Genomic DNA, 25838 nt, shown 5'->3' with positions numbered 1-25838 from the left:
ACACCAAGTACCTGGCAAGTGAGATTTAGGCATAGCTGAAGGCAATCTAACGTATTAATTAATTAATCACCAAGTGTTCCTACTCAGCCCGATCGAGTCAACCACCCGCTGATTGGGTCACAATGCGCCACATTAGGCTTCAAACATCACGCAACAGTGTCAACTGTATGTGAGTCACGGGAAAGATCACATGCAGTCCAGTGTATCATTCTCAGCTTCGGGTATTCAGCTACTGCATTCATATATACGAAGTACATTCTCAGTAAACAAACAAACCTTTATATACTTCGCGTCCCTTGGTTCCCCCGCAGTGGGTCCCGTGCCTGACCGCTCTCTTTATCTCTTGGGCTTCTGGACTTCAGATTTTGGACTTGTCTGTACTTGGAGATGCTGCAATCGCCTTGCATGCTCCTACATTCTCGCCATGTCTTCTGCAGAGAGTCACTGGGGTACGCTGATCAATCCCGACAAAAGCCCAGCCCCGCTGTTGGAGCACCTGTGTCTGGGGATCGCGCAGTTGATGGTCAGTTCTCGCGTCTAAAGACTGAAAGTGGAGATCGGAAGAATGGCACTGACATGATATTCTATCTTAGCCTACATTTGATACCAACGGGACGACCGATATTACACCCGAGCGACTGGCGAGCTTCTATCGCAAAGTCGGCGGTAACTACGACCCTTTATTCCTCGAGACCAAGTCGCAGGCCTTGTCTTTTATATATCAGTCGCTAGGATGCTTTCACAGTCTCCAGCCATCCTCAAATCCCTACGAACCACCTTCGGTCCCATCTTTACTCCCCAACGGCTTTGTGCGGTGGCAGACAATACAACTGTTGATGGATCCGGATGAACATTCACAGTATTTGCAAAACGCTGTTAGTCTGTGGGATATTCCAGATGCAGATGGTCACATACTTCCCAAAACGATTCCTAGGGATGCGTTCCCCTCTGAACCAGACCCCGAAATGTTACAGTGGCATGAAGGTGTGAGTCGGCGACTAGAGCACGATTACTTGAAAAGACACTCAAAGCGCGCATCACCCCCAGACTTTGGAACATATCACTACCATTTCAGTGGGAAGGACCCCTTGCCTGATGAGGATGATTATTTCCGCACTCCACGGCGCAGTGGATCGAAACGTCACAGCAACATGGAACCTGAACGACATGGACATCGTCATCACCGACGCCCCAGTGCAGAGTACCCTGCATCTATGGGACGCAGACCAGGTGTTAGATCAGGCTATTCAACCCCCGGGTTTCATCTCCACCCCCATGGCCTGAGCGCCCGCCCCGCTCAAGGGGTCGAGACCATGCCGCTTTCCAGAGCCACCCACTTAGCCCCGGGTCTGGCGAGATGCCGGATGTTTCAGATTTATCGTCTGATGAGTCCCGCCGCAAGGCTGAGGAGCGTGCATCAAAACACCGCCACCGCGAGCGACGTAATCTATCACCCCCTTCCAGCAATAGTGCCAGGCGACACTCCCACGAGGCCTACACGCGCAGACCGATGCGGGATCTCTCCCCGGTACCTCGGGAACAGCGCCGTAGTCACGAAAGTCACTCCTCAAGATCCAGCCGGTCTAGCCGATCCCATCCTGAATCATCAACTAGAATGCACACCAAAGACCGCTCCCGTTCAACAGCAGGTGCAGGTGTGAAATTCCGCGAATTCATATTTGGTGATTCAGTCCCAGCACCAGCCGCCCCAGACCCACCAATTTACAGAGCGCCTACACCACCCCCACCCCGAGGATTCCCGCGGCATTTAGATCCTTACGCCGCAGAGGAAATGAGGCGAGGAAGCTACAGCGGGGGTAGCACAGGCGGCAGCCGACCCGGCAGTGGAGGAAGCGGTTCTGAAAGACCACGATCGTACAGCAGTGCGGGTTTCCACCGTGCCTCAGGCTGGGGTAGCCCAAGGAGCGCTGCTGCGAAGCGGTACACTCCCGAGACTGTGCACGAAGACCCAGGATATATCCCTTCGCGCAGAGTGCCGATCTACGAATGATGAATTTAACGTACTGCAGATGTTTACATGCTCTTGCCTCGCTTGCACTATCTTTCCATACTTCAGCATTTTTTACCAGCGTTCACTCTCCACTTGCATTATCGTCATACATCTCATCTCTATCACGAAAGCTCTACGCATCTATCTTGTTCTCGACAGGCTTGTTTATCTCTGGCGTTCCCGTCTCAATTTACTCTGACCTACTTTTTGCTATGACTTTTAGCGTTCATGTTTGGTTGAAATCTTCTTTTTGGATAATACTTACGAATATCATGTCGGAGCATGTAGTTCGCAACTGCGAGGCTGTGTATCTACACGCACCACGCTTTTGAATCTTTGTATTGAGCCACAAAATATGTCAGACATTGTCTAAAGACGGTCAGCAGGATGGAAGCAAGCGTCTGATTGCCAATAATTTATGTTTTGACTATCGCAGCTCCGAAGTCAACCCGCAATGTGGAATCAAACAGTCATCTTGATAACTTCAGCAGGAAGGGCTGGGGTATACACGTTTAGATATAGACAGTCCTCGGAGATTCCACCAACATCAAGCGTTCCAAAGCCTGAAAAAGACTGGATGCATGAGTCTGCCATGGTCGTCGCATCAAGTTTCGTTGTGGAGAGACCAAAGAGGTTTGCATGCAGGGTCCGCTCTCAAGAGTTTCCTTTTTGGGTTAGTGTGACATATATGAACCTCGGTGTTGTTTATTCAAGATACAGGACAAAGCGGAGAGAAGCTATGTGATTGTACAGCGGCTCTCTTTTGTGACAAAGGGCAGCTTAAGGATTCATGGAACTCAGTTGTTAAGTAGGGATTCCTGTCAGACTCGTGTTATGCAAATAAGAGAATAAGGGCTTCAGTAGGGGATGTGCCAAACGGCGAAGGAGCAGAAAACAAAAAAGATCGTATTCAATCCTGTCATTTTCATTACTACATGCATATAGCTAAAAGCCGAACAGTGGGGTGTGAGATCGTTTCTCTTTGCGACTCTGGCTAGACTCGGGTTCCATGTCTGTTCCTATACTTTGTTCAATTTCAACCACTGATTCAACGTGCTTTGGCGGTCATTCGCTTCCACAGAGACTATCGCAGTTTCTTTCGAATCTGCCGAAATGTGTGGTTCGCTGGATGACTCGGGAAGAGTAGACATCTTCCAGGTTCGAAGCATGAACACACATATCGAGGCCCCAATATACATGAACCCAGCAAATAGTTGGACATGAAGATATTCACGATCTCCGCTAGCTCGGAGCTTGAGGCCAATCGCTTCTCCAACTGTCATAAATTAGCATCCAAAGAACAATTGATATGTTAAAAATATGTTTCTGACTTACAAGTTGCTGGAATCACACAAACCACCCATGTGAGTGTTAGACACGAGGGCAGGTACCTCAGGCCGACCACCTCTGCTGCGAGCGGAGCCACAGCCTACATCTTAGATTAATATCCAGGTCCTGTGTTTGGAATATCGAGGGGTTCACTCACCATCCAGAAGGTTCCAAAGACTAACCCTCCAAAGAAGGCGAAGCACAAGGTCGCAGCATAGGACCGGGCCAAAGTCCAAAGAACAAGGCACAACAAACCAGTAACGAAAGTCGCAAAGGACGCCGTATTCATTCTCCCGAGAAGATCACTGACGCATCCTGTACCTGACCGACCGATAATGGTGCCTAAGTTCATAACTGCTGTGACGACAGATCCCTGGTGGGAGCTGAGACCGAGACTTCTGGCGAAATCACCTAGCGAGTACCAGATGATCATGAAGCCCATAATACTCAAAAAGCTCCAGCCCCAAAACAGCCATAGCTCATATCGCTTGAGAATGTCAGAGATCTTGAGATTTGAAGTCTTGGTTCCAGTCATTTTGTTACGATCTCGAATGAGAAGCAAACAAACACAGTTAACAACTAACTGCACAATGGCCAGGATGCGGTATGTCCAGCCATAACCAAACCGCTCGAGCATGGCATTAGATCCCAGGGAATATATCAAGCCCCCAGTACCGCTTCCAGCAGCAGCCAAACCTGCAGCAAGGCTTCTGTGTCTTGCAAACCATTGCGGGATAAGTGGAATAGTTGACACATACTGGAGACCTAGTCCCCAACCAAAGCAGATCCCTTGGCTCAGGTATAGTTGCCAAACTTTTGTGCTCCACGATGCTCCTAGAAGTGCCGCAGTTTCAAGGATGACACCCAGGCTCATTGCGACTTTCAGGCCATACCGCCGATTGATAACGGACGCAAGCGGTGCCATAAGTAGTGCCTGTGAGGCGGACAATCCACCGATGAATGCATAGTCAAGACTAGTACCTTCTGTGAAATGTGAGTTTGAAAGAAAGTAGGCTAGGAAGACTCCATAGCTCTGAATAAAATCAGTTCAGTAACTAGTCTTAATTGCTGGGACAACTTACTGAGACAAGACCCCAATGGTGTGCATTGTTCCAGAAGATCGCACCAACAACCACCCAACCATAACCTCCATCAGGAGGCACATCCATATTCAATCTCGCAATCAGAATATAAAATAACAACGAATCTCAAATTCGGGAAAATGGGTTTTTCTTCATTTATGCCGATCCGCTCGAATAGTCCCGGACTGGCCAATCAACGGTTGAGATCAGACCCCGAAACCAGTCCCCGGGAACAAATGCCGGCTATAATGTTAACCCCACGCAGAAATTGCTGTCAAAGCCATAAATTATTCCATTTCTAAGTCGGGGAGAACACCGAGCTATGAGGGCTCATCGAGAACCATATAGGCGAGTCAGTTCTAGCCTGTATCCTCGACAAGCTTAGTCTGTCAGTAACTCTATCAAAGCAATGATGTGAAAATCACAAGGGAGGCTAAGCAAACACTATTCTGATTGAAATGGGATAAAAAGTCCGCCGTCTGGTTCGGACTAAGAACTATAGTTGGACGACTTCTTTTCTACGAAGTACGGCGCATTTTGCCGCGGTGTGCATATTCGGCTTAGTGAAAGAGCAGCTAGCTCTTCATGGTCTCGAAATTTCTCAGAAACCGCCAAAGCTCGCTGACAACCGTCATTCCGCATGCACTACTACGTTCCTGTCTATGAAACATTGCGATTTACACCATTCGGTAACCAGTCACGTTTTTCGATCTGAAGAATTCAGCGCAAACCTCTTTCAATCTTTGATAGGACTCCTTTGATTTCCGTCGTCATAAACGACGGCTTCCACCTCCACTAGTATGCCTGATTTCAGTGTCTGGAACTCCCCGGATAGTAACTCATGCCTCGGTCGGGAAGTTTAAGAAACAGCGTCGTACCCCTCATATCCATACAACCTGAGGTCTTGTATTGTTACAGGAAGCGTATCTCGCAGTGGAAAGGCGCCGTTTGTGAATTGCAACATCCGTCCGGGAGCATCTCGAGCTGAACCCGAACATGCTTGAGACTTGTGAACTCACGGAGGCAAAGAAGGGGGAATAACCTCTAAAGCGCGATCTATAGCTAAGGTGAGCTCACTTTCAACTCTGTTATAGGGGCTTAATAGGATCAAAGCCGCGTATCGTTCTAAGCGAGCAACTATGCGACTGATACTCTATTGTTGGGGATAGCGGCACTTACGGCTTCTTCGCCACTACATCTATATCAACACCGTCAATTCTAACATGATCAGATAGAACCTCTTATGCTACTACACTCAATGATCTATTTTAGAAAGGCCTAAGCTCGCCTGCGCTTGCCCAGGCTTCAGACGCGAAATACACTTTCATCCATTTTAGCAATAGTTTCAGCACAGAATGGCCCACCCGACTACTAGACGGCTTCACACCTCGTCTGAACTCTTATTCAACTTGGCGGAAAGCATATTGAGGGTTTCACCAGTGGTGGGTTTGAGATGGTCCAAAATGATCCAACAAAAACATTGAAGTACGAAAAACTTCAAGACAACAAGAGAAGTGCCCTCCACCACATTTGAAAAGGGGCCTTGTTAAGTGTCACAACTGGGGACATGCGCCATGCCCAGTTCACACCCGTTGATTTCGGCTTTGGTCGACAATATTTCCTTGATAAAGTTCGGTCTGCCCGTTCCAACTGCCCGTTCCAATGAGCAGATGGATACTGTCACGAGTGACTAGACTACGTTTGACAGCTGTTGCATGTAAGTCGTACGCGAGAATCCCGAGGGGGAAAAAGAAAAAAAAGGGTTCCGCCGGGATATGAGTCCCGGGGGTGGGGGGTTATTCATCGACACAGGCCAGAGGTATGTATAAAAATGAAGCATGTTTGCATCTTTCTCAAGTTTCCTCGACTATCTAGGTTCTCAAAATTTACTCTTGAAAAAAGGTTCAATTTTTCTTCCCAGAAACTATGTCGTCTGAAGTACAGCTTGCCTCTACTTTAGCATGTTTCAGCCTCACCGGTCGAGTAATTCTAGTAACTGGTATATCTTCTCAACCCTACTGAAGCAATATCGTGGACTGACTTTTGTTTTCGTTTTTGCATTAGGTGGTGGCCGAGGTATTGGGATGGCGCTCTCGAGGGCATGCTTGGATGCTGGTGCTACGGTAGTGGTCACGGATATTCTGCCGGAGCCCGATCCGACTTTTCTCGAATGGCAGCAACACACTCCAGAAAAGCTCCTATACTACCGGTGAATGACAATTTCTGAAGGAAGGGAAGAAAATGGGGCACATTGCTGAGTTCTTCAAGGTGCGATATGACCAAGAGAGAGGAAATCGACCGCACATTCGCCGATATCCTAGGCAAGCTGCCCCTTATACATGGCCTGTAAGACCGATTGATCATTTGTTGAAGAATGACGTCGCTTATTTATGGTTTCTTCTCTTTTGAAAAGAATCACCGCAGCTGGTATCTGTATTGACAAACCCTTTGTTGAACATGAATGGGAGGATATTCAGAGGTTACAGGCCGTCAACGCACGTATTAAAACCAGCCATGCCATGACCAAGTGCTAAAATTTAAATCAGGAGATAGCGACGTTCTTTTCGGTACAGAAAGTAGTGAGAAACATGAAGCAGCATGGCACCCATGGAAGTGTTTTGATGATATGCTCACAGTCATCGCACCATGTTTGTCCTGGCCATTTATTGACTGGCTACGCGGGTACCAAGGGTTTTGTTTGGTCGCTAGCAAGAAGCCTGGCTCATGAGCTCGCTTCCGACAGCATTCGCGTGAACACAGTCTCTCCAGGGCAAGTGGTCTCCCCAACGCACTAACGGCTTGTTACTAAACGAAAATTTAGGTACATTGCCACTGATATGAACCTGTCAATCGCCGCCCATCGACCGGGGCTATTTCGCATTTTTCACGAGGCACCCCCTCTTGGGCGCGTTGGAAAGCCCGAAGACCTTCAAATGGCTGCATTGTATTTACTGAGTGACGCCTCCTCATATGTGACTGGGCAGGATCTTGTCGTGGATGGAGGAATGCAAGTCTCTTCTGGGAACTACAAATGCCCCTCTGACTAGATTAATATAAAGTGCTCTCATCTGGGTACATCAATTTTTAGGCATGTTGATCGTTCACTCAGAAAACCTATGTGATGAGATGATCCAATGCGGGACATTTCAGTGTCCCGCATTCTATAGTTTTTCATCTCCAACAAAAAACTTTTCATGTACGCAGCTGGCACAGACTTTCCCGCTTGAATCTTTTAGGATGGCACTGACAGTTGCCATTCTCCGACCAGCAGAAACCACTTTGCAAATGAGATGAACTTCCACTCCCTCAGGCAGTGGTGAGTGAAACCAGACGGCAAGGGACCTGCTGACTCCAAGATGATGCCAGAAACCTGGCCGTGATATGGTGAAGAGGGCCGTTGAACTTAGATTGTCGAATAGTGTAGATATTGCCCCGCCGTGTAAAACGCCTAGTTTATTACACATGTCCTTGAGGACGTCAAATTGATAAAAGATTGTTCCCTGGTCAAGACTGGATTCAAGGAGTCGCACATTTCTAAGCAACGATGCTTCAAATCCGTTATAGCCGGGATCCCCAGAGATACTGGCTAGGTATTTTTCAATATGCTCGTGAAGCGACAACGTGAAATCGATGATGTGGTACGCATCTTGAGTCATGATGCATTTGAGAGTGATTGGTAAGAGAAGTCAAATAAACACAAGAGGTAGACAAGAAACTCTTCACGGCTTTCAGAAACACATAGAAACAAGGGTGTCACACTCAGGGCCGGGGACCTGCAGAAACGGTCGTGGGGAGACACTGGATTTAAACAAATAATCACTTATACAATGAGGTCGGAATTGTAATTCCAAATGTTCTATCGGCCATCGGAAAAGACCCGGTCACCAGTCTCTCAAACTCGATCTCCGGCCCGTTTCCAATAGTGGGCGAGCCGGCCACCCAAGTACGCAACCACACCCACCGCGTTGTCGAAATCATTGAAACTATCCATCCCAGCAGCCCATAGTGTTTTAGGCTTGATTTATTGGCCAGAATCAGTAGAGATCACTATCGTGAACGACGGGGTCCACATAGCTTCCACCACTCTGCCGAGCGTACTCGATACAGAAGCCGGATTTATCAAGTTTTCCGGCACCTTGCGACCGAACAATAATAGGCTCATCTATTGCGCCGTATTTGTTTTAGAGTGCATTCTAATAAGGTTCGTCAAATTATTAAATGAATCCAACTATGACCTTCGTTTGTAAGTGCTACACTGCGAGCATATTGCTGCACCAAAATCGCCTTCTCAGCAACCGCAGGCACGACTTTCGCGGCACTACATACGTTTCCGACCACAGCCTGAGATTAGTTAGCGCTTAAAATCAAGTGCTTTCCTCTATAGACGGCCGAATCGTGCCACCCGGGCAAGTTAAGTTAGCGCCAGCGTGGGAATGAAGTAGATACTCTGCCTCGAGCCGTAGCAACTCGGAGCGATCTAGATTGACTCTGGCGAATTGCTTCGCAAATCAAGTGATATCTCGCATTCTCGGATGGTCTGTGGAGAGACAGGCGTGGAGAAGCAAAACAATAAACAGCCCATGTATGATGCTAAAAAAATAGACCAAATCTGTGATCCCGTAGTAGTTTTTCAAATAAAGTATGAATTCACCAGTCTTTCTAATATAGTGGTCGGGGAATACCTTCACTTAACAGCATGTTACATATTTCTGGATACATGAAATCCACCATCTCAGAGGCATCATCTCCCATCAAGGACAGTCCATGGCTGTCGTAGGCAATGGGTGATTCCATATCCACGGTTCTGGTGGCATTCGCTGACGAGTTTGAATGAGGGAGCCCCGGCCAGTCTTCTGTACCAGTTGCGGTTCGACTTCTTTTCTGGGCCTTTCCGGCATCCAAAGCGCTTCGTGAATCTCGTTTTAAGCTTCGCTGTGCCATATTTCGTCTGCGTTTATGCCACTGCTGCTGGAGTGTGCTCAGAAAAATGCTTGTTCGTCTCGCGTTCTCGAAATATCCGCCTATTTCGTCTAGTGCCCAAAAACATGTACTCAAGTATTTGACAAGCTCATCGTCTTGTTTGTTGGTTCCGCCCGGGACAGTAGCAAATATGAGAATAAGCGCAGCTGAGAAAACGAATGAGGCTATCTGTACGTTCACTTTTCGAAACCCGTACTGTCTCTCATACATACCGAGGATTTTGACAATCGAAACCGCCGAGTCGACACACACTTCGCGAGCATGAGCAGAACCAGGCCCTTGAGGCGGTTGAGGCTGGATGTAATGTTTTGATATATATGGGCGATGGCAGTGAATCATGAACTGGTAATATTGCATACTTTATAGGTAAGTTTGTGAGCTCAGGATTGTGGACCCCAAACCTACTGCAAAGTTAGAACATGCGGCAGATACTGCGGTGTTCCTTTAGCTATTTCGACATTAAGGCCTTCGGGTAGGTTGTTTTTCCAATTTATCAGCCGGGCCACAGTATCGGCTGTAAGTTCCTGAAGTGCCGTCTTCGAGATTTCCAGGCATCCATATCTTGTGGGCAAATCAGCAAATTAACTTCATTTATTTGGCTGTTGGTCCCTGATAACTCACAGTACATCGGTAGCTGGTAACATCAGATCATACAGAGAAACCCATTGGCCACAGATCATGTCGATCGGATTTGAGATACTTTGTATGCTGACTTGTGGACATCCATAGGCTCTCCATCGTGCTGCCGTATGAATGGTTGAATAGGAGTCATTCCAGTATGGTTTTCGAACAGTAACACCGGCCATTGGGCTCCGTGCAGACCGCCCCAGGTAGTATCCCCAAAATCTAAGACAATTTAGAAACAATTTCCAGGGTCAAAAAACCAGACATACTGTTCATTGAGATAAGCGCCCCAGAAGACTGTCCGTCGGGTCTCACATTCCTCGGCCGAGATGATACCCTTTTCCACATATGGTATCATGTCCAAGTGAAGTCCAAGATCAAATGCGAGTCGCATGGCCATCCCTTATGTTTTTCAGTTTTTGTTTCAGTGGTTGGATATATTGGGAATGAGCTTACCACTGTACAACCAGCCTCGAGAATCTCTGGTACTCGATGCTTCGTAGTTACTGAGAATGACTAGAGTCTGCACTGTAGCTAGGGAAGGATTTTCAATCTCGGCTTCCAACAAGGTCTTCGCCCGGTCACTGAAGAATTCTGATAGTGACCGAGGAAACGTGACAAGATCAGGGTGAAATTTGGGCTCGTACGCTGCACCCATTGCACACCTATGGGCCTGTCAGCTTGGAGTCTCTCCCAATAAAGTAGTAATATTAACATTGCATCGCACAAAGAGCGAGAGTAATACTGTGAGTTTGAATCTTCATAGCGGTTTTGCAATCTTGCCTTCCAGAAGGCTTCAATGTTCACGACATGGAGACACGGGTCTTGCCAGGCAAAGTAGAGCTCTAGTAGGTGCTTTTCAAAGGCTTCTTCGACTTGCATATCAAGTTTCAAGTTCTCCAAAGTGTCTTGCATATCCTTCTGAACCGAAGTTGAATTAGGATTGCCAATACTAACCAGAGCATCAAGTAACGTCAGGTTGGAAGTCGATCCAAAATATCGTAGTTGACCGTCGTGAGTCACTTGCACTCGTCCCAGACGATATGAAAGCTGTTCCACAACTTCATCGTCACTGTCGGTTTCTGGAAGACCACTGATCGGAATTTCATTGGGTCGTGGCTGAGTTGGATCCTGATCATGCATCCGAGACATTCCAGGAAGTGGATTAGGAATTTGGCCGTTCTGCGTAGGACCAATGTGTGTCGAATTGGCAGAGTCACAATCAATCAGCAGTGTTCCCTCGGAGACATCTTCTACTGGTATCTGAGGATCGGGTGCCTCGCAAAATGCATGAAGGTCATTCCCAGTGTAGTTATAATCACCACGCCCCCCTAAATCCGACCGTTGCGTGTTCGTCATGTTCGTCTGTCCATTGGTAACCTGGCTGGCCACGCTGATAACTCTTTCGTTCTCCGGCAAAATAGCTCCCGAGTTACTGGATTCTTGGTCTCCTACACGAACACCTTCACATCTCAATCCCAATGTCTGCAGAATGCTTCTTAAGGTATCTTGATCTGCCTCATTCATTTCCGGGACTTCAAGACCATTATTCCGAATGAGTTGCGATAGAAATGCAACTCTTTCAGCTAGGAGCGTAACAGCAATACGTATAGGGATCCTGCTAGGTACATCAATACAGTGATACAGATAACATTCACGGCTGTATCAATACCTACTTTCGCTTGTCGTCGCGCTGCCGGTAGCTACAGACTTTGTTTTTGGATTCACAATTCTTGCATGATGGCTTCGATCCGTCGCACTGAGACAGTTAAACAGTCAGTCAAGTACGTACACGTAGGGATTCCGGAATTATGCACTTTCGCTTTCGCGTCTCGACACGGGGTACAAGCAGTCGTTACATGCTTGCGCACTGGGTTTCCGTTTTTCAATTTTGGTGGCATCATGTGTTGGTATCTTATGTATAGGTATATTGGAGGCTAGTAATAGTTGACAAAGAAGTTTTTATGGGCGAAGATGTCTTAAAGTGGCAATGGGATTCAAATCCCGGGGGCAGAGAATAATCAATCCCGGCGAGATGCCTCCCTCCACCCCCTTCGGCTCTTGCCTCTTGCTTCACGAAGGCAACATTCAGTCCTGGGTGGCCATCTCAACCCACTCACTCTGACCCTCATCCCCTGGTGCCTTGAGTTGTGCGGGGTCACAGTCAATTTTTTTAGCAGCCGAATCAGCATCAGATTTCCTCCCTTCGAAAAGAGAGTCGATACCCTCCAAGGACAGACCAGCCGTTTCAACATACCATATATAAATGATAGGTACAAACAGAAAGTTCAAGGTGCCATATATGATATAGTACCTCCAGGCAATGTTAGCGATGCCGATCGGTGTTACCAGAACAACAGCATAATTGCAAATCCAGTTGGTTGCGGTCGCGAGTCCAGCTCCGCGATTCCGCCATGGTTGTGTGTTCACTTCAGCCGCATACATCCATGGAATGGCAATCCACGAAAGACCAAATATAGTATAAAATGCGAAAATGAAGGCAATAGAGACCGCTGCCCATTTGCTCCCACCAGCAGCCAGACCCGCAGTGATCATGGTGAAACAGATTCCTTGGCCCATTGCGCCCAATAACATGAGCTTTTTCCGGCCTAAGGTCTCTATGACAGTGATACAGACACACGTAAAGACCATGACGTTGATCGCATTGCACGCCGACAGGATCAGTGACATTTGCCGGGACATTTGCAGAGAGGCAAATACAACAGGCAAATAGTAGTTGATGGCGTTGATACCCCCATTGCTGCATGAGCTGAGCGCCTATTCCTAAGAGAACCCTCCTTCTTGTTTGCAACCGGTCACTGTGCCATAAGGCACGCCAACTAACTTTGGAGACCTCTAGTTCGTGAAGGACGTTTCGAACAGATGTTTCATGCAAAATCTCTGTCTCAGGATCGTTGATGCTTCGGGCATGCAGTCGAGCCGTTACCGCCCGGGCTTGTTCCAAGCGGCCTTTTTGAATGAGCCAACGTGGCGAATCGGGCAGCCAGGGAAGCATAATCATTGTCACAAGAGCGTAGAAGATTTGGAAGGCGATGGGAAATCTCCAAGAGACTGCACGGTGACCAATGAATCCGAGACCAAAATTGAGCCACTGGGCCGTCACATTTCCAAGTTGGTTGAGAGCGAGTTGGAGAACAGCGAGGTACCCACGATGCTGGGGCTTGGACATCTCTGAGTGCCAAACCGGGATGGTAGTTGTGTTGAGACCATTTCCGAGTCCGGCAATGAATCGACCGACAATCATCTGCGCGATGCTGAAGGACGTGGTTTGCATGATTGCCCCGATCGTAAGTACGGCACATCCCATCGCGACACAAAGTCGACGCCCGAGTTGATCTCCATAGACTATACAAAATATAGCACCAAAAAAGCAACCGAGGTCGTACGTTGCAGTTATCTGTCCAATCGCTAGTTGACTCGGTTGATTGAAGGTTTCTCGAAAGTTTGGATTTTCAATAATGCCACCAAAGACACCTTGGTCGTAACCAAACAGAAGAAAACCGCAGGAAGTGGTGAAGCCAACGCCGAGAGCCAGCTGCCTTCCCTGGAGCTCAATTCCCATATTGAACCAATAGTAGGGATTTGATATAATTGATCAAGGGTGCGTGTGGTTCTGTTGATACGGATGGTATGAAGCAGTTGTACCAAGGTTAGGGTTGCATTTAGGGGAATCTGGGCAGAACAATTATATGCTCGGGGACCACCTTACAGCCCGGATTTCTGACGCCGGGATTACTGCATCGTTTCAATTACAAGGGATTTAGCATTGCGCGAGCGGAATTACCCCTATCCGGCGTCTGGTTGACTCCATGGAATACATAACCCGGGCCAGAGATTGGGCATGTCGACAGTATGATTGAATAGGTCTAAAAAAGGCCCCTACTGACGCGACAAGTAGAAGTTCTGTCAGTGAAGGAAAAGTAATATCATTGCTAAAAGACGATGTATGAAGTCTGCTTTACAAGTCAAGGTTCCCCAATGTAACTGTTTTCAGAGTTTGATACTCCGCCATGCCATATTTACTTCCCTCAAGCCCATAACCACTCTCCTTGACGCCGCCAAAGGGTGACTCGGCTGCACTGACTTTGCCCGTATTCACCCCACACATTCCAATTTGAAGCCTCTGGGCCACGCGCATTGCACGCCCGACGTTACGTGAGAAGAGATAGCCCGCCAGGCCGAATTCCGTATCATTCGCCAGACGGATTACTTCCTCTTCGGTATCGAATGAGAATATTGGGGCAAATGGCCCAAAGGTCTCTTCACGTGCAACAAGCATTTCCGACGTTGCACCGGTGAGAACAGTAGGCTGCATGAAGAATCCAGGGCTGCTTGGGGCCAAACCTCCGATTTCAATGCAGCCTCCTTTGCCAACTGCATCCTCGATGTGCTCCTTAACCTTTTCAACAGCGGATGCGTTAATAAGCGGGCCTTGTGTACAACTGTGGTTCATCCCAGGTCCCAACTGAAGTTCTGATACTCTCTTCACGAGTTTCTGGGTGAAAACGTCCAAAACCCCCTTTTGAACGTAGAACCGATTGGCACTATCGTAGTGTTAGAGTATGCAACGTGATTATAAAGGAGTGTACTCACCACACACACGTCTGACCTGAGCATCTGAACTTGGATGCCATTGCGCCCTCCACGGCGATATCGATATCGGCATCATCAAAAACAATGAATGGAGCGTTTCCGCCCAGCTCTAAGCTCACTTTCTTCAACGTGCGAGAGGCCAGCGTAGCAAGAGTTTTACCGACATTTGTAGAGCCGGTAAAGCTGATTTTGCGAACGAGAGGGTTCGTCGCCAGCTCCGAGGCTACCTCCCTATTCTTTGTAGGGCAAATCTGTAGTGCCTTTGCCGGTATGCCAGCTTCGATGGCCAACTTTGTGAGAGCAAGGCACGTAAACGGTGTTTCACTCGGAGGCTTAATAACCACGACACATCCAGCAGCCAGAGCAGGGGCTACCTTCCGCGTAATCATTGCGGCCGGGAAGTTCCATGGTGTGATAATTCCGCAGACGCCAATGGGCTCTTTCACGGTCATTACCATGGTATTGGGCGTTGATGATGGGATAGTGTCACCGTAGGATCGCTTTGCTTCTTCGGCAAACCAAGCGAGGAAGCTCGCAGCATAAGTAATTTCGGCTTTAGCCTCGTTTATTGTTTTTCCATTTTCCAGGCACAAGATAGTTCCAACTAAACATGCGTTCTGTTAGAAAGTGACAGGCGCTTGGTATAAAAGAGTGTGTCCTTACGGTCCTCGACGTTCTCCATGACCAAGTCATGCCACCTTCGGAGCAGGTTAGCACGCTCTGGAGCCGTGGTCGAAAGAAAGTAACTTTTTTGAAACTCATGGGCACTCTCGATTGCGGATTTCATGTCATCCAAATCACAGTCAGCTACGGTCCCGAGGACCTGAGCCGTAGACGGCTCTGAAAAATGATTAGATGGATTTCAAGGGGCTGGCATGTAGAGACAAACCGTTTACGTTGAATGTATGCTCTTTTCTAATCCAAGTTCCATCGATGAACGCCTCATTTTCAGCAAAGAGGCGACTCTCTTTGATTTTCATCATACTGTTTGTAACATGCTCCGGAGCTGTTTGAGAGACTGGGGATTCAGTGAACATTGTAAAACGAATTTTTGAGAGCACAATAGATTGAGATATCAGAAATAGAGATTCCATGATGGTAGTGATTATTGGGTCGTGTTTTATACTTCCGTCGGGGGCATCCATGCCGCGGAATATTACTTCCGGTCACTGACCTACGACCTACGAACTGTTCCGAGGGGACGAAACCTGGTTACCAGAAATATTGGGCACCGTGGGAATTGCGACTTGCATGAAAATGATGGCTACATCAATATGCTTCTCTTCATTCCGAGATGGATGTGATTACCCAACAATATTCAGCAAAAAATATCCAATCAAATACGATCAAGATTGATTTCCTCGCTGCGCTACTCCGATTTCCCGAAAATAATTTTTGTAAATGTAAAACATAAATCCTACGGTTGCTGGGAAGAAGTACTCGTGGTGTAAACTTGCAAGTCCGCTTGAAACTGATGCCATGCTCCCTGAGGTGACCGATGGTTGCAAGAGCCCGGGTTCCAAATTAGTAACTTTTGATGTTCTAGTCAAGGTATCCCACAATTTTGTGCTGTCCACACTTTCAAGTGTTAGGTTAAGTCTGGCCTTATATTTCGTAACCAGCAGACAATATCACATGCCGTTGGCGCGTATTTGAGGGCATAACTGGTGAATGGATACAATACTGTCAGTTCCTGTCCAAGTTTTATTTTTTTTTGGCTTTCACGGAAGATTTCAGACCGCGTTCAGTTGTATTGTGAGTCTATACCTGGCAGCGCCTCCCTGGCTTCAATCTTGCTGGTAAAAATCCTAACCACGGTGCAAATACTGATCAAAGTTTGGGAGACTGACTGACAAGGACAAATCGGAAAATCCCACGCACGCCTGGCAAAAGGCACCTTCGTCATGTGATAAACATGGAACCCTAGGATGTCATAGCTCAGGCTGAACTACACAATCAACCTTTGAGAGGCGGACAAAAGACTATCATATTTCGCAACTCGTTTTAAGACTGGTCAAGTGGTGACTTCAACACCAGGGTAATTTATTTCAGCACATATTCTATACAGAGAATATGAATATCCTGCTTTGCGCTCCATACAATACTCCTTTCACACGCAGGATGTCCAGACATCAAAGGGCGCTTCCTTGCCTTAGAAGCCGAACGACCTGGATCTATGACGGCTTATAGAATCCGTTGTCAGAAATTGGCAATTTACAAAATTTAAATTCGACTTCTTTTAGGGGAATCGCATGCAGGCAGATAGTCGGGATCGTTGAACTATTTACTGATGGAACGGATGTTGAAAATCCATACGAAAAATCTCATTTCCGCTCCAGCTCTTTCGCAATCCCATTTTGTTCGCTTATTTGTTGATATAAACAGGAGATCTGATTTTTTTTCTCAAAAATAATACCAGACTGGCCATGAATCACTGCACAACAAGATGTCGGTCAAAAGTTGACTACTGTTTTGATAATCAATCTTGATTCCTTGTCTCGTGTGTTACTGGCAGTGGCGTAAGCCAATGGAACCGACTGAATCCCAGTAAACCGATGTGTGATGAGCTTTGTCACATCCGGCTTGAGAACACCGCCTCTCACAGCTTCCACGATCTCGATTGCTCGAGGATAGCAGTTAACGTAACGCCAAACAGACACAATATTGATCTCACGGCCTGTAATTTCTGCAATCGGCCACGATTGAACGGGAGTACCCATGCCCACAAGCACGATATTTCCACCGTTATCAGTTGCCTATGTTAAGATTAGTTGCCTCGTTCTTACGCGTGAGTTAGCATGGGAGCTCACATAGATAGATGTCTGCACGCAACTCTCTATTCCCGTACATTCAAATACGTGCTCAACCCGGCCCACTTTTTCCCCCCGGGCCATTTCAGCTTCCCAATTTCCACTGAAAGCTCCTTCGCGATTGAAAGACGCTCTTTGAGGTCCTTGCCTTGTCGTGGAACTACAACAAACCCTGTATCTGCGAAACCATGATCGAGTGCAAATTGGACCCTTCCTTGGTCAATGTCGGCAATTGCCACAGAATTATTGTGCTCAATTTTCGCAACGGCAGCGCAGAGGAGCCCGACTGCCCCAGCCCCGAAAACTAAACACCGTGATTTCTCCTTCATGGCAGTCCTATTAACGGCATGAATGCTCACTGACAGAGGCTCAAGTAGAGCGCCATCGTCAAATGAGAGTGCGTCGGGTAACCTGGTGACAAATTCATTAATTAGGGTCTTCTTCGTACAGTGCAATACTTACCGGTGACACCATTCAGCAGGGTGGTCAATGTATTCTTGGAGGGTTCCTTGGAAATGTGGAAACGATGCGCCACTGCTCCGGAAGCGAAGCTTCGAGCATATATTGTATCGGCCGTCCTCACACTTCGGACATTCTTGGCAAGGTACACCACTTTCAACCGCAACTTTGTCACCGACCTGGACTTTTCCCAATACTCGAGCAGCGGCACCCACCTCCACAACTTCACCGGCTGCTTCATGCCCACCACAGAGTGGCTCTTTCACCTCAATTGAGCCGTTCTTGCCATACTTGAAATAGTGCACATCGGAGCCGCATAAAGTTGTTGCTCGGATCCGAATCCTCACATCTGACGGGCCGATCGAAGACAATGGTCGGTCCTCAAGACGAAGTTGCCCAGGACCATGAAGGTACTGGCCCTTATTGGAAATGTGTGAGATTGACATTGTTGTTAATCCAGTTTGAGTTAGTCCAACTCGTTGTGACAGCAATATTAGAGACTATCCGGGTAAAGGGCCAACATCTCCACATATACCCTAGCCGTGAAATGAGTTCCGATTTCCAGGAATCGCCCCTGTAACATTTCCGGGATCTCTCATCTGAATTCCGGTACTCATAATCGCCGGGATTATTCTTCCGAAAATTGGTTGATTTATTAGACAAAGGGCAGTAGATGGAAGTTCGATTATGAATTGTTGTTGACACTTTCTCTCTTTCTGCTGCCTGTACTAGTACCGCTACATACTCTGCAAAATGGCTTCGTCTTACTCGCCCACTGCCATCATTATTGGCGCTGGCCCTGGTGGTATCTCAATGGCGTACCGGCTCAAACATGAATTGGGCTACGACGACTTTCTTGTAACAACCAGCTTATAGTCCGTGTGTGTGCTGTCATGTACTAACACCTAACAGATATACGAGAAGCTAGATGGCGTGGGTGGCACATGGCGATCCAATACTTATCCCGGATGGTGAGCCCCTTACAAACAACGATTTTGAAGGACAATTAATGACGCGGTAGCAGTGGCTGTGATCTTCCCTCTCATCTTTACTCTTTCAGTTTCAATCTGAATCCAAATTGGTCTAAAGAACTCTGTGAACAACCCGAAATTCTGCAATGTTAGTTGGTTACCTGGACATCTTTCTAGCCATACGGGCAAAAGAAACTTTACTGACAAGACGCCATCCCTAGACATTGAAGATACTGTTGATAAATTTGACCTACGACAACATGTCATCACCTCTGTGGAATGCCTAGGCGCTTCTTGGGTTGACGACAAATCGGAGTGGGCTGTGCGGTTTCGTGATCTGCAGACTGGGCTCGAGTTTGAGCGTCGTGCTACCATATTCGTTTCCGCTGTCGGTGCCATTTCTTTCCCCCGGGACGTCAAGTTCAAAGGAATGGAAGACTTCAAGGGCGAGATGTTCCACACTGCACGATGGGACCATTCTGTCGATTACACTGGCAAGCGAGTGGTATGACTTCACTACTTGATGCTGAAACAACCTACTCGACCGTAAATGCTAACGTATCTTAGGCTGTAATTGGAAACGGCTGTAGTGCTGCCCAAGTTGTGCCTGCGCTCGCTGAAAAAGCAGCCGCAGTGCAGCAATACGCGCGCAGTGCTCAATGGTATCATCCTCGGGTATGTTATCTGTTCGCATCTTTGTCCTGATAATGCCATGCTAACATATCGGTGTGGAAGCCAAACAAATCGTTTTCGCAGATTCAAAAGCGAGCTTTTCAATGGCTGCCTTTCTGGCAACGCTGGCTCCGACTGCGGATCTTTCTGCAAGCAGAGCTAGAATCCTACACCTATTTCTCTTCACCAGATGGTGTCAAAGCTAGGCTTACGGCAGAGGAAGAATCCAAAAAGTACATTCTCTCTCGTACTCCGCAGAAGTACCATGAGGCGATAGTACCTAATTTTCCGTTAGGTAGGGAAGACGACCGTTAAACAGAGTGATTGGATCTAATATTTTCCTGCGCAGGCTGCAAAAGACGGATCTTCGATCCGGGTTACTTAGATTGTCTCCATCAAACCAACGTCGTGCTTCGCAGTGAAGGGATTCAGCAGTTCACTGAGACCGGTATCATCGGCTCCTCCGGTGTTGAAGAAACGTTCGACATTATCGTCCTTGCGACCGGCTTTCAGGTCTCACAGTTCCTGGCACCAATGGAGATATATGGGAGGCATGGTGTTTCCCTAAACAAACAGTGGGATGAATCCAAGGGCGCGCAAGCGTATTACGGCACCTTCGTCCACAATTTCCCAAATTTGGGCATTATGTAAGTTCCTGAATGTGTGAATTTTTATTCATCGCAGCTCACAACCAGTCAGCTTTGGCCCGAACAGTTTCCCTGCGAACAATTCTGCTTTGTTCGCCTGTGAGACCCAGGTGTGCTTTGCTATCAAAGCCCTCTTCGAGCCGATTTTGGATCGTAGAACTAGGCTGGTGGAAGTGAAGCAGTCGGCAGAGGAAAGGCATACGATCTCCATCCAAAGGAAACTCAAGGGCACTGTGTTCGCGGGAGATTGCTCAAACTGGTACATCAACGATCACGGTCGGAATTCTGCTTCCTGGCCAGCGAAGGCAGCGTTCTTTTGGCTGGAGACGTACATTCCGAACTGGAATGCGTTCCTTTGGAAAAATGGAACAGCAGTTTGGCCTCTCTACCGATTTACTAGGTGGCTGAAAATGGGTTCGTGGCTTTCTAAGACCAGTCTTGTGGCGGCAATTGTGATCATAATGTCGCGAAGTGGATATGGTGGTGGTTTGGGTGAGACTGTGGCTGGAGTTGTCGAAGGTCTGCGTGTGCAAGTGGATACTCTTATTTCTTCTGCTAAGTAGATATCAGCTTCTTCAAGAGGGCTACATGGAACAACATATGTACATCACGAAATCTACATGCGAGCGGCCCAGTTTACCCCCTCCACCAAATTCAAATGCATTTATTCATCGAGAACTCCATAAATTAATAGAAACTGCTTACTTAGATCTACTTGGAGATGTATTTTGCATATGGTCCTTCGCTCCATACAAACGAATTCTGCCAAGGCTCTCGTACGGGGTTGCAACGAACCTAAAATTTACTGATGAACCTGGGTAGTACGGGTTTGATGGGACTCATTTAGCTACGATCGTAGCTCACAAAAAATCTGACTAGTCTGTTGCTTCATTTGCTTCTTTAGGGACGCGTAAATGGCTTCTTGAGGACAGTGGCCGATTCAATGTGGTTTCACATGCGTTGAAAGCCCGAGTTCTTCTCGCGGAACTAGGCGGGCTCCGTTGGTATTCTAGGCACTGCTTTAGTAAAATTTTGTTATCATACGTAGTTCGATGGCGTCTTTATCTCCCGATGCCTAACCCGGCTCACCGAGGTGTCGGTGTGCGAACCGAATATTAAGCTTTGCCACCACTAGATTGAGGTCATAAGGCAGTATATTGGCTACTGCGAAGATATTTTTGATAGTCTTGTCTTTGAATTCCTCGATTCAGGCGTGGGGGTACACCCTGATGAAATATAGTTGGTTCGCAGCCCATCTTCGTTTCAATAAACCGACCGCACGAGCGCATCAACACCGTAAACCAAACCGATATCGGAGGGGCTGTGGAGTTTAGTGATTTCCGTGGCCGTCGAGTATCAAAAGTCGATATTTCCCCTTCGTACGAGCGAATGTCGAAGGAATACAGAGCCTTTTAGCCACTGAAGGCCATTTTTCATCAGAGATCCATCCATTCATACTAGCTTCGAAGCACTAATAGTCTGGGAGACTGCCGAAACAAGATTCGATCAAGACATTTCCACACGGAGGCAACGCCCGCCCCAAGCATTCGTACACTGCATCGCGGTCACCCACTTACGATTTCCGGGTTTTAAAAGTAATCACTCATCGTCGTATTTATCCCTCGTAATACCTTTGTGGCCGCGATTAAGCCCATTGCAAACCCGGTCTCGTCAGAGTTAATAGGTATTGTTGGGATCGATGCTGTATCGAAGGATCGTACGCTGCAGCAATCGAACTATTCGCTAACGATTTTTGGATCTCCAATTTGCGCGCTTGTAATTATAACACCTCGAGAATCGGGATCAGAGGCAGAACTGCCTTTTTACGAAGTTATAAACTCAATCATCGCCGACTGGTTGAATCGAGGTAGTTCCTGGCGCTGCGAGTAAATCCGCCATTTCTAGCACAGTCGTAGGTCCGGGGGCTGCTCCGCAAGAATAGATAGAGAGTATCCAGCTTCCAAGCCGTTCCTCGATTGCTGTCAATTTATGTCTATTGGGACGAGTTTTACCGCGGTTGGTATAGCCTCTTAGACGGCGGCGTAGAGAGCTCTCCGGTACTTCAAAACGAAGCGCTGCTTCACGATCGCTCATTTCTGGATTAGTATAGCCAAATATTTAATAAAATTCTCTTCTTGTTAAATTAAATTTTGAGAGGATTGAGTAAAATAGTGGCATCACAGGTGGTTGAAGAAATTATGTTTTAATTAAACGACGCGTTTTGCGTTGGCATGCGATAACGGCGCTCGCTTCTGTGAACCGCTTCCTGTCGAGCCCACGTACCCCAAAACACTATATTAAATACGATACACTTTAACTTGATATCACTGTCGTACTAAATCATAAAGGTGTCGTTATTGACTGATATATATTTTCAGCGGAATGAAGTAAATAATAGTCCATTTTATTGAAACAGAACAAAACAAACTAATCACCTGATCTTCCTTCAACTCTCATGGAATTTCCAACATCCTGAATACTCATTAAAGTGAAAACAAAATAAGGAAACTTGTTGTTGATATTCGATTTTAGAATATCGTATTTTGGGAGCGCAACTCAGCTAGGTGAATTGTTACATGTAATCCACATGCGAGCTAGCCCAGAATGACTGAGATCACTCACCTAGCCTGGCTAAAACGACCTGAGTCGACGTGAGGTGCAATTCGGATAACATGGCTTGCGAAGAGTATGTTCCTCCTTGGTTACTCTCTACAGTAATATCGAAAATTAAGACACTACAAGATATTCGAGCAAGATGCAAAGAAATTTTATACCTACAATTATCGTCTCAGTGAGGCTGCTCCCGCTGGAGGATTGTTACTGGTAGTCATATCATGCCCTGGAGTCCCTTTGCAGCAAAGTAGTCAGATCCTTTCTCTCCCCTTAACTAGTCTGACTATTGCATACAAAATCCTGTCAGGAAAAGAAAGGAATAAACTTCGCGTCCACCATCCGGTCAAACGTAATGTGGTAACCCTTGACGGTGTCAATATACTCGTTAAACCCAACAGAGCGAGCCGCATCAAGGGAATATTCCCGATCAAAGTCAAAATCCACGAGCATAAAATGAGCGTGACCCCAATTTTGAGACTCGATCAAGCCCCTTTTCAGTCCATGAGCCTCAACCAAGCGATTCCACACCGTTAAATTCGCGTGAACAAAATCCTGCATTTTTTTCTGTTTGCCATCTGGTTCAGTACCAACTAAGCCAAAGTAGGAGCAGATTCCCGGCCAGACTTGAGCCCAGCTGACTGGCTGACCGTCACCACAATTGAAGGTTGACCCGTTGGGGCATTTCTCACGATTGAGGGATGCGTAGATTTCCATTTTGGCAAGGATATCCTGGAAGGTGTCGCTGTGGCGTGTGTGATAGCCGTGCGGCTTACCAGGGAAAGGAACCTTGCTACCTTTTCCGTAGACTTCTCGATACAGTGTGAGATAGAATGCAATGCCGAATCCCATATTCATAGCATTAGACCCGGGGGCGAAGCCAACAATCCCATCCGGTCGAATTTCAGAAAATGTCCATTTTTGACCTTTAGAAAGGCTCAGTAGAAGATCGTACTGGTCGTAGTAGAAAATGTTGCTGCGCCAGGGTTCCGGGATCCGGGGCATGGTCTCGCGAAGAGGAGGCTCGATCTTGACCTGTTTGGGAAACTCCAATCCGTAGCCTTTGCCACCGGTCTGTAGAATAATTACTTCTAGATGAGGTGAAATGGCAGAGATGGCTTCTGTGGCCGTTTTAAGAAGGGCCGTGTTGACGTGACGTAGGGACTGGAAATCGCCTGTCTGGATGTAGGCTAGCGAAGAATCAGCATTTGAAACCTGATACAAAAAGTTCTCGCTCTACAAGCACGTACCGCAAAAGAAGACCACATTGACTGACTCAATATCGTCAACCTTGGCTTTGAGATGATCGCTAACAGTCTCCACCGATTGTGTAAGGTCGATACCCGACACAAAGCGAAGACGTGCATCATCTGGCAAAAGTGCATCCTCGGTTGGAAATGGTCGATTGGACAGACCGGTGACGCGGTTGAAGGTCGTAGGTGTTGGGTAGTGGAGGCATTGATTCAGGAGGGACCACCCCGAAATACCGGAGGCTCCAAAAATAAGAGCGTGCTTGCCAGATTGAGGCATGGCGGACAGGAGGCAATGTTGAAACCTCGCTATAAGATGTAGAAATGTATAAACAATAAAAGTTTAGTTTATCGAAGGACTTATAGCCAAAGGACACGACCGTCTTTTAAATTCCTAAAGTTGTCATACCCGGGTTTCATATCCCGTTTCATATCCCGGATGATTATAAACACAACAGTAGATAGTGGGGGCAATATCATGACACAATTTTCAGCAAACGGTTCAATTCCGCTATTTGTGACGTCAAGCTAATCAAAAGCGCAGAAACCTCGATGGCGAATAGATTTTATTGGAAAATGAAAGTATGTTGAAACCCACGAATTATCTGTTCGTTTTCACGTTGGAATTAATATAAACAAAATCAGGGCAAAAATTGGATAGCTAGCAATAATTTGAGAAGTCATTATGTGGTATGAGTTTGATCGTTTACGCAAGTCCCATCCTGCTCGAAAAAATATAAGCGAATGGCGGGTCACCCGCGCCTACATGTCTTTTCGAAGGTACTATGAAAACATGTCGATGCGAGGAACTTTATAAACGGACTAAGTGGATGACATTTTCCTTTACTGCAGGAGACTTGTTAGCAAACTACTGAAACAAACAGTTTGCCACAAGCGTCCCTTTCTTTAGGCTGTAGGGTAATTGCTGCGATACCGAGAGGTTAAAGCAAACGGCATACTAAGTGGTAAAGTTCACCTCGGGAGGTTGGATCAATTGAGTGACAACTCGTTTTAGCTGCTATTTTCCTATTCCCGATCAGCTGTTAATTGGCAGTTATTTATTTTTACATCATAGTCACAGTCGCGTACGTATTCATAGCTCTTATTCAACACATCGAATACAATCCAGCCAATAGCCAAATTCTCGTGGACATGGATCAATCTCCAACAAGTTTTCCTACTCTTCACGTATTTGATGCACGGAAAGAAACTAGTGCCAATTTAATTTGTCTATTATTCACCCGCTGAAGTCAAAAGAAACACTTCTGAAAACCACAGTATGTCATTTCTTGGCTGCTGGAGAGTGCATCTGGGATAGTTGGGGTTATGTTTGGGTCACTAGGGGTACAGTTAGTGGGTTGAAGATCGCCTTTGAGGAGAATCTTGTCTCCTACCGTCGGCTGGGTTATCTAAGGTGGTGGCGTTTGCGGACCTATGACTTTTATTCTTAGCCAGGAAGGTCAAAGCAAGATCAAAATACACTCACGGAAAACGAATGCCGAATCGCGCCACCACCAAGGACTAAATAAGCAGTCCAATAACTACGGAGGTTTTCAATTTATAGCTTTTATTTTCCCATTGGAACCAGTGTTTCGTTTAACACGGCGAGACCAGATAGGATCGATGGCTAGCAACTTCGGATTTCTGCCACTAAGTGTGCGTAGAATTACCGCTCCAGACGCCCCCTCGCCCAAAGCAAAATTCCCTGCGGGGCTGAAGCTGACACTCGCAGGAATTTCAAACAGTTGCGAAGAAGGAGTCCTAAATTGAACTCTCATC

At 47.0% G+C, this 25838-nt stretch overlaps 9 protein-coding genes across 9 annotated transcripts; 3 read left to right on the top strand and 6 right to left on the bottom strand.

The window, feature by feature from the left end:
- Positions 1 to 424: 424 nt before the first annotated feature.
- N7446_008833 (uncharacterized protein) lies at positions 425 to 2011 on the top strand (the record flags this gene model as incomplete). Its single annotated transcript, XM_058517578.1, has 3 exons — positions 425 to 523; positions 594 to 1201; positions 1243 to 2011. 3 exons carry the CDS (start codon positions 425 to 427, stop codon positions 2009 to 2011), a joined length of 1476 nt encoding a protein of 491 aa, XP_058371224.1.
- A 1019-nt stretch (positions 2012 to 3030) lies between these two features.
- On the bottom strand, positions 3031 to 4509 carry N7446_008832 (uncharacterized protein; the record flags this gene model as incomplete). Its single annotated transcript, XM_058517577.1, has 4 exons — positions 3031 to 3287; positions 3347 to 3440; positions 3498 to 4373; positions 4423 to 4509. The coding sequence occupies 4 exons, from the start codon at positions 4507 to 4509 to the stop codon at positions 3031 to 3033; spliced, it is 1314 nt and encodes a 437-aa protein (XP_058371223.1).
- A 2501-nt stretch (positions 4510 to 7010) lies between these two features.
- N7446_008831 (SDR family NAD(P)-dependent oxidoreductase) lies at positions 7011 to 7469 on the top strand (the record flags this gene model as incomplete). The annotated part of the gene is made up of 2 exons (XM_058517576.1): positions 7011 to 7192; positions 7244 to 7469. The coding sequence occupies 2 exons, from the start codon at positions 7011 to 7013 to the stop codon at positions 7467 to 7469; spliced, it is 408 nt and encodes a 135-aa protein (XP_058371222.1).
- A 2550-nt stretch (positions 7470 to 10019) lies between these two features.
- N7446_008830 (uncharacterized protein) lies at positions 10020 to 11927 on the bottom strand (the record flags this gene model as incomplete). Its single annotated transcript, XM_058517575.1, has 6 exons — positions 10020 to 10248; positions 10296 to 10428; positions 10483 to 10691; positions 10754 to 11647; positions 11703 to 11785; positions 11844 to 11927. The coding sequence occupies 6 exons, from the start codon at positions 11925 to 11927 to the stop codon at positions 10020 to 10022; spliced, it is 1632 nt and encodes a 543-aa protein (XP_058371221.1).
- A 187-nt stretch (positions 11928 to 12114) lies between these two features.
- N7446_008829 (uncharacterized protein) lies at positions 12115 to 13321 on the bottom strand (the record flags this gene model as incomplete). Its single annotated transcript, XM_058517574.1, has 2 exons — positions 12115 to 12804; positions 12872 to 13321. The coding sequence occupies 2 exons, from the start codon at positions 13319 to 13321 to the stop codon at positions 12115 to 12117; spliced, it is 1140 nt and encodes a 379-aa protein (XP_058371220.1).
- A 684-nt stretch (positions 13322 to 14005) lies between these two features.
- On the bottom strand, positions 14006 to 15677 carry N7446_008828 (NAD-dependent succinate-semialdehyde dehydrogenase; the record flags this gene model as incomplete). The annotated part of the gene is made up of 4 exons (XM_058517573.1): positions 14006 to 14591; positions 14641 to 15244; positions 15304 to 15480; positions 15530 to 15677. 4 exons carry the CDS (start codon positions 15675 to 15677, stop codon positions 14006 to 14008), a joined length of 1515 nt encoding a protein of 504 aa, XP_058371219.1.
- Positions 15678 to 17093: 1416 nt separating this feature from the next.
- Positions 17094 to 18355, bottom strand: N7446_008827 (NAD(P)-dependent alcohol dehydrogenase; the record flags this gene model as incomplete). The annotated part of the gene is made up of 3 exons (XM_058517572.1): positions 17094 to 17396; positions 17489 to 17861; positions 17913 to 18355. 3 exons carry the CDS (start codon positions 18353 to 18355, stop codon positions 17094 to 17096), a joined length of 1119 nt encoding a protein of 372 aa, XP_058371218.1.
- Positions 18356 to 18662: 307 nt separating this feature from the next.
- Positions 18663 to 20762, top strand: N7446_008826 (flavin-containing monooxygenase; the record flags this gene model as incomplete). Its single annotated transcript, XM_058517571.1, has 8 exons — positions 18663 to 18767; positions 18822 to 18880; positions 18934 to 19028; positions 19102 to 19385; positions 19448 to 19555; positions 19616 to 19847; positions 19902 to 20199; positions 20252 to 20762. 8 exons carry the CDS (start codon positions 18663 to 18665, stop codon positions 20760 to 20762), a joined length of 1692 nt encoding a protein of 563 aa, XP_058371217.1.
- A 2353-nt stretch (positions 20763 to 23115) lies between these two features.
- Positions 23116 to 24339, bottom strand: N7446_008825 (SDR family oxidoreductase; the record flags this gene model as incomplete). Its single annotated transcript, XM_058517570.1, has 2 exons — positions 23116 to 23999; positions 24060 to 24339. 2 exons carry the CDS (start codon positions 24337 to 24339, stop codon positions 23116 to 23118), a joined length of 1164 nt encoding a protein of 387 aa, XP_058371216.1.
- Positions 24340 to 25838: the final 1499 nt, after the last annotated feature.

Source organism: Penicillium canescens (genome assembly GCF_028828765.1).
Source record: "Penicillium canescens strain IBT 15451 chromosome Unknown utg000005l_segment0_segment0, whole genome shotgun sequence".
NCBI lineage: Eukaryota > Fungi > Ascomycota > Eurotiomycetes > Eurotiales > Aspergillaceae > Penicillium > Penicillium canescens.
This window is presented reverse-complemented; position numbering and strand designations above follow the sequence as displayed.